Source organism: Seriola lalandi, unplaced genomic scaffold, assembly GCF_002814215.2.
Source record: "Seriola lalandi dorsalis isolate HSWRI2012SDOR001 ecotype SW California unplaced genomic scaffold, Sedor1 jcf7180002054931, whole genome shotgun sequence".
Classification (NCBI taxonomy): domain Eukaryota; kingdom Metazoa; phylum Chordata; class Actinopteri; order Carangiformes; family Carangidae; genus Seriola; species Seriola lalandi.
Window position 1 is genome coordinate 66,529 of NW_019525483.1, and position 13,890 is coordinate 80,418.

General features: G+C 41.5%; 1 protein-coding gene across 3 annotated transcripts in view; it reads left to right on the top strand.

Annotated features, from left to right (window-relative positions):
• Window positions 1-13,890, top strand: part of adamts17 (ADAM metallopeptidase with thrombospondin type 1 motif, 17) — a 135,511-nt gene that overhangs the window by 29,269 nt on the left and 92,352 nt on the right. For 2 of the 3 annotated variants that reach the window (XM_023393247.2, XM_087170156.1), the window contains exons 4-6: window positions 5,983-6,158; window positions 8,168-8,251; window positions 8,768-8,925. In XM_023393247.2, the coding sequence (XP_023249015.1) occupies window positions 5,983-6,158; window positions 8,168-8,251; window positions 8,768-8,925 (418 nt within the window). The remainder of the gene's footprint in view (window positions 1-5,982; window positions 6,159-8,167; window positions 8,252-8,767; window positions 8,926-13,890) is intronic. The other variant, XM_087170155.1, reaches the window with a different exon arrangement.

Consider the following 13,890-nt stretch of genomic DNA (forward strand, 5'->3'; position numbering starts at 1 on the left):
ACTGCTCAGGTCCTCTTCTCATGTTGAGCTGGTTTCTGCTCATTTAGATTTACAATTAGGTGTAGACAAAAATAATACTGAAATAAAATACCTCCGGGATGAGGGATGCCATTCATTGTTCATCACAATGTCAACAAAAAGACACTCTCCTCTCTTCTTTATCCACTCTCACCTCCCGGCTGTCTGCCCTCTGGCAGGCTCATATTATGCGAGACTCGCCCTCCTGAGATTGGCAGCTAATCAAAAATTATAAAAGACAATCTGTGATCATGACAACTGTCTTAAAAGTAGTATCCTTAATGATGACAATAATAATTTATGTTCTTCACTTCAAAAACATAAAGAATCATAATTTAAAGTACATTGTGTGTTTCCACTATTATCTGCCTATTGTGGGGATGAAATCCTGCAACTAAATGCAAATTCCACATACTTTCAGGGGCCGTCGGCGGTGCTGGTGATCCTAATTGATCAACCTGATGTGCTCTCACATCACAACAAGGACGACAACAACATACAGACGTACGAGTATAGACGACACAACCACAGAAACCACCATTTTACTGTACGGAGCAGGACAACCACTACTTAAAAGAAAGAGCCTACATGTCCAGGCCGTCATTGGTGTTTACAGAGAGAGACAAGGCCACTCAGAGGGAGCTAGGTCAGAGGTTAGAAGCCACAAGAATTTAGGCTATGTTTTTAATGACATATCTCTGAAACGTCAAATATAGTGGAAGCACAAGAAAGATCCTTGTGACAAATCCTGGAAGGTTCAGTTCAGTGTATGGCTCCAGGTCACAGGTGTGGAAGAGGGCTATTGTTGGGTTCTGCACGGTCCTTATGCAGCTTTGATCTTGTTTCAGCATGACCCACGTAGCATCAGAGCTGCTGCTGCTCACGCTACGTCCTCTGTGTAGAAACGGTGTCAGGTTGTACGTCTCCTTCTCGTGAACACGATATCTTAGTAACGCCTTGAGGGAACTTCTTCAAATTTGGCACAAACATTCGTCAAAGGCTAACAAAACATGTTTTTGGCCATAACTCACAAATTCATGCACTAATTATGACCGAATTTAACTCAGATGTCTTTAAAGATACAATTAGGTGATAACATTTTACATCCAAATGATCAAAGGTCAACTTCACTGTGACATCATAATGTTCGGCAAAAACATGCTGTAACTCAGAAAGGGGAGATTGTGACCAATGAAATACCTAATCATAGTTTTCTTATAGGCAACTCACGTGATTTCACTAGTAGATTTCCTAAAACGTTTGACCGTTCCTTTCTGAAAAATGTGAGAACATTGCTTTTTTGATGTAGGTAGACATTCATCTGTATGATATGCATCAATGTAATGCAGGTTATATTAAGACAGGGTTATTATGTTGAAAAAGCAACCCCCCCCCCAAAAAAAAAAAAAAAAAAATCATCTGTGACTATCATCTGAGAATCTCTAAACAAAAGTAATGAGTTCAGGTCTGAGCAGCAGCAGCGGTCCAGTCGTTGTATGAGGCAATGTTCTCCCACAGAGTTCTGAGCAGGCAGAGTTACTGTTCCCCTGCAGTGCTGGAGTTGGTTTCACAGTTAAAAACACTGTGTTATTTGTCTTTGTGTGAGTTCTTTCTTATTACAAGCCCCCCCTCCCTCCAAACATAGAGTAGCTCTCTGATCCCTGCTGGGAGTCTTATTTTTCTGCTGAGGTGAGATATGTTCAACTTTTGTGGGACCACTCACTGTCAGCTTCTCTGTTTAAGACATTGTTTTATTTTAATGATTGATCATTTTGGAGGCTGTAATTTTTGAAGCTGTTGAACTGTACTGGGTTATAGTGACAGGCATTCCTAATATTATGTTATGTATATCCTATTTATATGAATTAAGGCTGACAAAATATTAGGCACACCTCTCAGTATAACCCAGTACAGGTCAACAGCTTAGTAAATTACTGCCTCCAAAACGACCATTAAAATAAATCAACATCCTCTGAAACAGATTCAATAAAAACTGAACATTATGATCCTCATTCAGGAGGATTTACTGCAGGCCTGTTATATTACACTGTGTTAGTTTTATCTAGGTGTACCTAATAAAGTGGCTAGATTCATTTAATCACTATGTGTCATAGCAGCCCTTTCCCTGAACTGGAGAATCAGTGATTTTACTGAAGAACTTGACTTCAACCTTAAAATGTGCCTGACATTGGCTTCATTTCATCTGTGGAGTCATATGCATTAAAGAAAATCACTGCTAAATGTATTTTTGCATCAGCAAGGAAAATATTAGGAACTAGAGTGAGTTTAGGCTCATACATGACCAGTAAAGACAGAAAATACACAGTGGCTGAATAACAGTGTTAGATGATGCATGGGGTAACGTTACGTTACCATGACAGCAGTGTTGCATAAATGACCTGTCCCACCTGTTGTATATCTCTGTATCAGCTTGGGCTTGGTTTTGCTTCAGCTCTGTGCAGAGCTGCTGTGAGAAGCCATTTCCAGTTTCAGACTTGAGATGATCCTGTGCAGGTTTTATAGCTGCAGGTTGTAGCTTTAACCGGGCGCCATCTTTGTGATGACGTTACGCTACGTGGCTGTGCCTCCCCAGCCCTAACCAACTGTTGTTTAATGTTTTTGTTTTTATGTTTCCTGAGAACTGCTCATCCAAAAAACTTTACAGTCGACACTGCACTTCCTTGGGTCCTCAGCAAAACACCCGCCAAGTTTGAAGTCGATGGAATGAGCGGTTATATATTTATAGTTGGTTTCTGTAATAGTTGATATAGTAATTAATAAAGTTGATAGACAATGTTTGCAAAGAAAATAAATGAATAGCAAATAGAGACTGCTATGTCTCAGAAGCAAAGGTGATATACAAAGTGTCTGATTTTGACATTTGACACTGTGGTGTCTGTCTCCCGCCAATATTTAAGATTTTCTAGGCCATTCAGCTGCTTATTCAGCAGATGTCTTTTGCTCTTACTCTCATCTTCTTGGACTGGACAGCATACTTGCTCTTGGACTCCTCTAAATCCAACCTCCCAGACCATTGGATCACTTCCTGTTTCCGGAGTACTGATGGTCTGGTTTCAATTCAGAGTGAAAAAATCTGAAAGTCAGCAGAGCCAGTTGCTAGAGGAGGGCACTGCTCCGACACTCTCCCTCCGTTGGAATGAATGACTCCTCATCTCTGGTAATCTGACAGTGCCTGAAGTTGTGCACACGGTGTCACCTCTGGGACCAAGAGTCATGTGACTCTTCTTAGTCAAAACTTTTCTGCTTGAATTGTCACCTGGTCCCCCCACAGACCTTGGTGGTCAGCTGACATGTGCTGGCTGCTGCCTCACAGGACAGCTCAGACTCAGAATTATCTAACATGTTGATCCCTTGCCCCTCAGTTCTCTAACCTAAACCTTCTACAGAGTAGTTTTAGTTGCTTAAACTTAATGAAACATTATCCACATTGGCTTCAGACCAGAAAATACTTGTATGTCTTGATTTGGAAGGCAGTGACAACCTGTTTTGTCATCTTGGTTGGATGTTTCATTAATTATAGCCAAGTAAAGTTTGATGTAAAAGATTAACAGAGGCAAACATTCCTCAGGAGTGTGGTTGCATCAATTTTTGCATAGCTAGTGGATGAACTAATGCTTAACAGATCATTTTTTCCTCAAGGATAATTTATTTCCTTTAGCAACTTAGATTTGGTTGGCAGTGGTGTTGGGCCTACAGCCCCAGGAATAATTTTATTGAGTTTTCACAATACAGAATAACAAAGCTCTCATGCAGACCACGCTCACATCATACTACAGAACTCTGTTCCCTTGTTTAAAGCAGAACCTCAGTCTTTTCCTAACCTTGACCAAGTGGTTTACTTGCCAAAACCTTAACATAACTTACACCACACTTTTCCTAAACTTAGCCCTTAATGCTGTAGTTGGCATGTGCAGAAAATGAAGACAAAAATTTTAACAAGACTGGCACTGAATAGAATTCAGGGGTTGCAGAACTGTAGATTTACAGTTGAAAATAGAAAATATGACTGGGGCTGTTGTTTTAACGATAAAAAGAAAAGAAATCTCGAGAGAGAAGTTCAAACAATTTCTATTTCCACCCTTTTATTTTTTAACTTGAACTTTTATTGGTTTTTCTAGCAGATAGAAAAATGGGGCAGCACATTTTACCAATGCAAATACTTATACAAGGTGAGAAAAAAACAAAAAAACTAAGGGATTATATGTAGTTTAGTGAGATGAGTACAGAACACATGAATACATGAATACAGTAATGCATAAAGGAAATACATAAGATAGAATTGGCCATTTATGCTGCTTTGGGAGTATGACTCAAGACTCTGGGGAAGATTGGTATTTTAACGAACAATGTCCATGATGACCTTCCACTATTGTAGTTCCTCATTATAAATTGGAGAAAGATTACATGCAGCTCCCTCCATGGAGATCGTCTCGAGGAATGTTTGAAGCCACAGTCCCTCTTTCAGCTGATCTGCGTCCTTCCAATTTGTTGCTATTAGTCTTTTAGCTGTCACGCGCCCACTTGTTACAATTTGTTTTTTTGTGTTTGGACCATGTTCCTTCGACAGCGTAGTTCGAAAGGCACATTGCTGGATCACAATGGAAAAGTATAGCCAATGATCTTTCCCAAAGATTTTGTAACATTTTCTCCAGAAGGTTTTAACTTCAGTGCAATCCCATAACATATGATAAAACTTACCTTTATCTTGTTTGAAGTGCCAACAAAGATCAGAATCGGACACACCCATCGTATGTTATTGAACAGGAGGGAAATATATTCTATGTACCAAATTGTAATTGATCCTTTTATTCTTCACGCAATTTAGATCCTTCCTGCTTTCACTCTTGACCAACTGCTGCATGAAGTGGCCACGACTTTTGGGTCAACCCTCTTTTATTTTCTCTGTATTTGACTTCTCACTCTGTACAGTTGCACCTAGAGCTGGGCGGCTAATCAAATTTTATTTTTGATTACGATTTTGGCTTCCAACGATTATGAAAACAAGATTATCAAGATTAAACAATTATTGTGCCAAATGACCCCCCTACAATAACCATCCATCGATCCACCTCAGGGTTACGTTTCGGTGTACGTTAGCAACGTACGCAGACTTTCTATAAAAACATTTTGAGAATGACTCAGTGTCTGCTTTTCTTTCACAAGATACTGATGATGGGAGATGTATTTGGACCAATTGGACATTCCCACCGAGTTCAGTAGTCGGACAGACCGTTGATCTGCATTTAATTCAAGGCCAGCCTCATCCGTACTATCCTAGAGGTAGAGATGTGACCGAGGACACAGAGACTGAGTTCACACCAGCTGATGCACAGCCGGCTAATCTATGGCCTCAGGAGAGAGGTTATCTCTACTATGCTGAAGCTTGAATATGTTAACGTGGCACCACATAGTCTTATTCACTTTTCTTTCAGTCACATAAGATCTGGAAAAATGAGCAGAAGGAGCTGAGCCAGGAATTGGTTGAACAAAATTTTAAAAAAAGATGCAGGTAAAAGTACAGAAGTAGCTCTTTTAAAAATGCTTGTCACACTGCATTAAAAAAGGCTGCATGGGGGGGGGGGGGCATATTGCTACTGCTACTGGTGAGAAAATAAGACCTGATCCAGGAAGGACGGTTGGATCAGTGCGTTTGAGGGCGAATCAGTCTGACGACAGAGGATTTTATGAATCATGCTGACAGTCGTGTTGCCAGATGGTGAGGTCAAACTGTTTTGCTGGACCATCCTTCAATTTTTCAAGACCCCCACTTTGTCAAAAGAGTTGTCTCTAATCAAAATGAATTGGGGGCGTTGTTTCATGCAGCGCTAATATCGGTTTGAAATGCACACTCGTCCTTTAAAAAGCTACTGAGACATAGCTCCACACACAGGTGTTGTGTCTCTAACCCTGCTCTCTTCTTCTGTCTGTTCGGCCTGTATGCAGCAGGGAAGAGGAAGGAGAAGAGGTCAAAGATAGCGGAGGAGGGTCGCGGCAAAAGAAACGCCATTCGCCTGCATGAAGCTTACACTGTGGAGACGGTGGTGGTGGCCGACTCGGACATGGTGCAGTACCACGGTGCTGAGGCCGCACAGAGGTTCCTGCTGACTGTCATGAACATGGTAAGAATCCCAAACACAAATGGAGTCCCGTAACTCAAATGACCTATTTTTTGTTTTCTTTTCTTTTTAATCAAGTGTTGCACCACATTTCCTCTTCGTGTTTCCACAGACTGTGTTCTCTTGCTTAGTTGTAATGGAAGGATTGTAAAAAAAAGAGGGAATTTTGTACTAACTTGAAAGATACCTCCTTGATTTGTCTAACTCAGACTGCTTCGTTTTAAGATAGACCTGAACATTTCCTTTAATCTACAAGTGTTGAGGTAATTCCCTCAGTAAAGTAATGATAGAGTTCCTGGAAAAGATGTGAAGCCCTAAAGCTGATCTGATCCAGACGATCATACACCTGGACGCTGTCAGAATCACATCAGCAGAATCACCAGGTTTCTCTCGGTCCATGGGAACATTACATCCCATATATGAAGCTAAACCAGGATACTGCTGTGCATGTAAATGCACTCACTGTTGGTGCTGGATGTTTTGCACTAGTGATGGAGATGAGCCAGAACCACATCCCTATTTTGTCACCCATGCAGCCCTCTGTAACAACAGCCTCGACCAGCCAACTGAATAAACCTGCTTAGTACTCAGCGCAGCACAGGGGAGCCTTCTGGCTTTGGCTCAGGCTCTGGAGGCCAGCACAGGGGGAGAGGAGACACATGCACAGTAGAAAGCTGGAGAGGACAGTGAAAAAGCTCTAACCTGTCTGCTGTTATATCAGCAGGGACACATTTCTTCAGGGCTGCAACTCATAATCTTTTGCATCAAGGATTAAGCTATTATTACAATAGATCAACCAATTAGTCGACAAAGCGTTGGAAAACAGTAGAGAATGGAGAGCAGGGAGTGAAATATTGAAAATGACCTATGGCATCTTTGCTTTAATTATTTGTAATGAACTAATCATTTGCCACTCTTTCAGTTACAGTAGCTTCCAGTGTCAGAGCAGTATGACTGTAATGTGGCTGTAACCATATGTTATGGCTATTTATGTGAGGGCCAGTCTGAGTTTATTACCTTGGGAGTGAGTAAAACTGAAGGAGGACATTTAGACCAGTCTTCAAAGGGCTGTTTGAAGGTTAAGTCTTGGTTTTAGAGTTAGAGTTAGAATTAGGGTTAGGTAAGGATTGAGGGTTGGGGGGAGTAGGCATTTCCAGGCTTCATTGGTGCTGTCCTGATGGTAATACCACACCTCATTTATAACTGTTGCATATGCACAAAACAGGGCCTAAAGGAAGCGCAGGCTTGAAACTCTGACTGACTGATATAATGATGCCTCTCACACATTAAATTTCATGCCGTATCACACGTTTCTTACAGATCCACTTTATCGTAACCTTTCAAATGAGCAGTGTTATTCGAGCATATGCTAATGAGCCATATCTATCTCGAAGGCACCTTTCAGTTGTAAAAGATTCAAGCCAACTCAAATCTAAAAGACTGCAGCTACTGACACTGACAAGCCAAATGAAATGAGATGTGAGGATGACGGCAGGAATCAGAAAAGTCTGGCTTCTGTCCTTTTCACCACATTAACCAGGCTAACCGATCAAATTATCATCATCAGTTGTAGAAATCAAAGATTGCAGAACAGGACGTCAATAGTTTTTAATAATATCTTCTAATACTATCACTGAGTTTTTAGTTTTCATAAAGCGTTCAAGGCGTCCACTTCCATGTTTGATCACTTTGTTTAATTTTGGATATTGTCCTGTTTGTTTCTTCAATGAGGGATTTACATTGATTCATAGTAAATTGTGGAGTGTTTAAGTGAACTATGAGGGCACATTTTTAAGGTGATTGTGATCCGTAAAGGGAAATTGCGTGTGCACAGTTTTATAAGTGACTGCATTTTTGCTTTTTGTTTTTTGTGCACATGTACAATTTAAGTCTGGATCCTTTGCACTGTGTTATAAATGAAGCACCAGCTTTCCTCAGAGAGACGCTCAGAGCCAGATGGAGGTTTATATGTTCCACACTGAGCAGTAGTGTTGTTGTTCCATCTCTTGCAGGTCTACAACATGTTCCACCACCAGAGTCTGGGAGTCAGAATCAACATTCGAGTCACCAAGCTGGTGTTGCTTCACAGCCGCCCAGTAAGCCCGACTTTTCACCCTCTTTGACCCCTCTTTAACTCTCTGTTGACCCTCACAACCTGACTGCCAGCAGATCCTAGACACACCCTGTGCTCATGTGTGCATTTGTGAGAGGAAGGTCATGACCCTCAGGAAAGAGATTTTCTTTTTTCCTTTAAAATGCTTTGTCCTGTGGATTCCAGAGTGAAGATTTTCTGTCCATAATAAAGATTCTAAGTAATTAGCATTTAAGATTGAACAAAATTAGTTCCTCCATTTCTTATTTCATCCACGTGTAGAGTTTTATCACATGCAATGCAAAGCATCCATCCAAATGTACTTGAATACTTTGGTCCAGAAGCAAGTGAAAACACCAGAACAACAGGATCCACTGATATAGGACATACACAAATGATTTTAGCATCATATAACAGTAATTCTGTGACTCGTGAACAATGTGAATTAAAAGCTAAAGGAGACATTGTGACAGAGCAGCAGGACAGGATGAAGTTCATCTGCTCTGTATATGCTCTCCAGGAGAAGCTGAGCGTGGGTCATCATGGAGAAAGGTCTCTGGAGAGCTTCTGTCACTGGCAGTATCAGGAGTTTGGGGGCCCACGGTACCTCGGCACCAACCACGTTCCCGGTGGGAGGGATGACATCCCACCAGTGGATACGGCTGTGCTGGTCACCAGGTATGTAACTTCTTCAGATAAGTGAATGATAATGTACCATAAATGTATAAAATGTGATCTCAGCAATTGGACAGTTTATTTTATCCTCGGTATGAAGAGGGGGGCTGCCACTTTTTCAGTCCTGTAGTCCTTTCATAGTCTGTCTGCTGCAGATGCTGCTTAATGGTTCTTGCTCGTGTCCAATGTTTTTGCTGCTCATTCTGATGATTTTGTTGAGAGGATGACGTGGGATGTTACTCAGAGCGCTAAAGCAGGCTGCCATGTTGTAGGTGATGATGGATTCAGTGAAGCACCTGTAGAGAACTGTTTGGTAGAACTGGAGCTTGTGGAGTTTCCTCAGAAAGACATTTGGAAAAGATGGTTTGAAGGTGAGTTTGTGGTCAGTTGTGGTGCCGAGGTATTTGCATGCCTCCACTCTCTCTATAGCCTGGCCATTGACCACCAGTGTAGGGATGTTAAACTGTTCATGGTGAAAGTCAATGATCAGCTTCTTGGTCTTGGAGGCGTTGAGATTGAAACAATTCTCCTTACAGGACGTGGAGAATATGTCCATCTCAGCTTGTATTTTGGTTGATTTGTTTGTTTTTTTCTATTTTTTCCACGCATGAACAGGGATTTGGTGGAAGAATTATTCAGATCCATCACTTAAAGGCACAGACATCTACATCCAAGGAAACAAAACTTGGCATTTAGTGTTCATTTGTGCAAGAAAAGTAGTAACAAATGGTTGACGCTTGCAGATTTCTGCAGTGTAATGAACGATATGACAAAGACACACCTTAGTTTTCATTGACTGATTGTTCTGCAGGAGAAAGAGACACATTTCTCTGCATGTTGACAGGAAATGCAACTCTGTGATGTCACATTCTTTTGATTTTTGTGTTGTTTTTTTACCCGGGGAGTCAAAGAGGGATCAAAGGAATCCTTTTGTTTAAATGAGTACTCATGTCTTCTGATTCTATCTTGTCTCCTTTTACTGTGAGGAGAGGGATAAGGGCATGGGCACTGTGGCCTTTTGTTCTTGAGGTGGTTTGTTATGAACCTGATCTACCTTCCTGTCTCTGCTCCCCCGCCCCCACCTCTGTCATGAGGCTTCCTCTGTGAGGACAGGAGCAGTCAGGATCAGCATCTGCTGGAAGGGAAGGAGCAGGATGCTGCCAGCAGCAGTCAGGCTGACAGTGAGGCAGCATGCAGGCAAATTAAGCACATTGCTCTCAGGTTTCCTGCAGCGCATGGCTGCTCAGCGTCCTGTGTGTGTGTGTGTGTGTGTGTGTGTGTGTGTGTGTGTGTGTGTGTGTGTGTGTGGCTGTATTGCTGTAATCTGCCACAGTTTGTGGACAGCCCATGTAGATGATATGCCTGCAGCACATCTCTTACATCTTATTAACAACCTCCTGGAAGGAAATAACAAGATATTTGATATTGGTGACCGTTTGATTTCATGTCACTCACATAAAACATACAGATACCAGGCTACAAGAGATCAGACCTGTGCTTTTACAACAAAAAACCTTCGACTTTGTTTGATGAAAGGTTGATATTTTAAAAAAACTAAACAAAAAAACCTACTTTTCAAAATGTTGTTGGAGATACCACGTCACATTTGTACACTTGCACTCTCAGAACACTGGGAATTACTCAGTACAACCCCTGTGTGGTTGGTGGACACAGATTGCCATGGTGTTGATCCTTTAATCTCACTCTTGGAAAGAAAGTGAATAAGTACATCTCCCAAAATGTTCGACTGTTCCTCTGAGTGTTCCAGCCACTTCTGTATGTGGAGGCAGATGCAAGTTGATTAGTCCATCCATCCATCCATCCATCCATCCATCCATCCATCCATCCATCCATTACAGTTCTTAAGCTGCATGGTATAAAGACCTTATTATGACAAAGATTTCTGCTTCGTAGGTTGATTATCTGGAGCTCCATGAACTCAATGGTTCATTGAAGTTATAAAAACGTGTTCCATGGAATGAAAACATGGACTACACACCTGTTTATTCATCTAATTATTCAACCAGCCAATCATGTGGCAGCAGTTCAATGTGTAAAATCCTGCAGGAACAGGTGAGGAGCTTCAGTTAATGTTCACACATTAAACATCAGAATGAGGAAAAATATGATCTTAGTGACTTTGATTGTGACATGATTGTTGGTGTCAGATGCTGGTTTGAGCAGCTCTGTGGAGGAAAACAGCTTGTTGATGAGAGAGGTCTGGTTGAGACTAGCTGAAGCTGACAGAGCAGCTACAGTCACTCAGATAACCACTCTTTGCAACTGTGGTGAGCAGTAACGCATCAGAGTGAACAACACGTCCAACCTTGATGTGGATGGACCACAACAGCAGAAAACCAAGTCAGGTTCCACTTCCTGTCACCAAGACCAGAGACCTGAGGCTGCAGTGGATACAGACTCACCAATACTGGACAGATGAAAACTGGGCCCCTTAAACCTGGTTCATGAAAATGTGGCCCCCCAGATCTGAATCCAGTAGATCACCTTTGGGTGTTCAGAAGGGGGTTTTGAGTGCCTCCAGTGTTTAAATTGGCACACCGCATGTATTGTTGCTTTTTTTCACCGTTTTGGCCTTTTGTCCACATGAAGTCAGGATCCTTCTTCTTTTCAAAAACACTCTGCAAAGTGAATAAATGCTGCTGTGCTCTGACACAGTCACAGGTTGTATGCTCTGAAGACTGAAGCCTCCCATTAGTTACATCTACCTTTCTTTGCTAAAACTTAAATATCAATATAATATACACACAACACAACTGTTATCATGAAGTATTAGGCTATTCTTTGTGATTATTTTGCCAGATTTCACCATAATCATATCGATGTCATCATTGTGTCATTGCAGCAACAGTGTTCACCTGGTTAACAGGTGCTGTGTAAACACTGCAAAATCAGCTATTACATTATATTTAAGTCTGTTCAGTTCAACAGAAACATTCTGCAATGAGAAAATGTCTGTCTGTGATGGCAGTTTTGTTGTTTGCTGACTCAAAGACGATGAGAGAGAGAGCAGGTTCAGATGTTTTCCTGTTGTTCAGGGTGGATCTCAGTGTATGTCCTAACTGGCCACAAATTGTCTTAGCAATGCTCACGTTGTTGTTCACTGTGACAACGATTAAAAGACTCTCCCTTGTCGAAAACTGAATAATTCTTGTGACTAACATTATGCAGGATACAAAACAGAGTCCCTAAAAAATGAAAGTCCTCTCACCCAGTGAGAGGGAAAACGCAGCTTTGCAACAGTGATGATTTGGCGCCGTCACAGCAGTAAAAAGTGAAACTCTGATCACTGTTACAGAGCTGCAGATGCTGCTGACACAGTATCCAGTCCTACTTAGCTGTTAGGCTTTGTTGAGCCGTGGGTGTCATGACAATGAATACAGGTTCAGCAATGAGTCACTGACCCTATAAGCACAGAGGTTACTGGAGGAAATGTATATAACAAACGTGGTGCAGAGTTGGCCCAGAAATTCAAATGGCAGCTGTATTTGTTGTAATCAGACAAACACCTTTATCAACATTTACTTCTGTTTCACTTTTTAAACTTGTCTCCTCTGATTAAATTAATGTTCCTCAGCCAGCTGACAAGTGACCACACTGAAAAATTAGGTTTTATTCCAGTTATGAAGAGCCAGAGTAAAGAGTAATGGATGAATTTTGCCAGCACCTGTTATCCACAGTTAGTAGCCTGCACTGATGGCCTTTCCTTTAACCTGTTGACTGTCTTTATGGCCATCTGAAGACCTCTCTATCTGCTAATAATTCTCTCATGAGTTTCCACCAATCCTCTCCTGATGTCTCCATCCAAACACACCATTTTTGCAGGCAACAACTGCTTGTGCCATCTTTATTTCAATGGGTCTGGCCAAGGCAGAATGTAGAGATAAAGTAGAATCATGCTGTTCATACAACTCAAACTAGCAGTGTTATTTTACAAAATTCTTAAAGTTCTTAAACAGCAAATCTCCACACCCACAAGTGTAGGAAAACTCTCCCCAGGAGTCTCAAACTGTCAGTGTATCATGGTGGGGAAACCAGTGGGGATTGTTGCTGTCTGTGCATGAAAATAAATATAATAAATATAAATGAATTTTTTTAGCAGCTTTGCCAGCACCTCCTAAAAATATCTTCAGCTGCTGTTAACTGCCGACATATTTTTTTCTTTACTTTTATCACGTGTATTTGGTTCACACTAACTGTAGGAACAGCGGCATTTCCTTTTTAATACTGACTGGCACATTTGTATACACTAGCAGCACCAGGCAATATGTGATAGCTGATCAATTTGAGATGTGCATTTTGATTTATAATAAATCAGTGTCTCTACTTGTTCATCTATTTAAGAAATTGTTCCCACTCATTATAATGCGTGTTTTTCTAGATGTGGGATCATGTATCAGCTCAGACTCGTTATCACTGAAGCTCCTGTTTGAACTCAGTCCAACCTTCTACACCAGCTGTCTAGAGTGTTTGTGAGAGGAAGCGTCCTCCACAGTGATCCCTTTATGTCCTGCTTCAAAACTTTGCATCCTCCTGAGAAGGCAAACAGCTCCGTGTCACCATGTCCTCTTAATGCTGACTGAAACCTCACGGCAGGCTCTCACTGCTCCTCACAGCTCACAGCTCCATTACGGGGCCTGCAGGCTTCATTCATTGTGTAATTCTGTCCTGTTACTGGACATCAATGGTTATTACCGAAGTGGTGAAAGTCGGGTTGATTAGTCAAGGTCCAACAAGTAATTGCCACTTGACCAAGTCATGGCATGAATTAATGACTTTGGGCCTTTTTCTCCCAGATTTAAATTCTCCCTCTGTTGACCTGGAGAGGATGTAGACTAGCTCTAGACACAGAGTCATGGGATTGACAAAAAGTATGAGACCAGGTGAAAAAGACAAGAAATAACTGCAGTTTCGACAAGACAGTTTTGCTAGTTCATCGTTTGCATCATT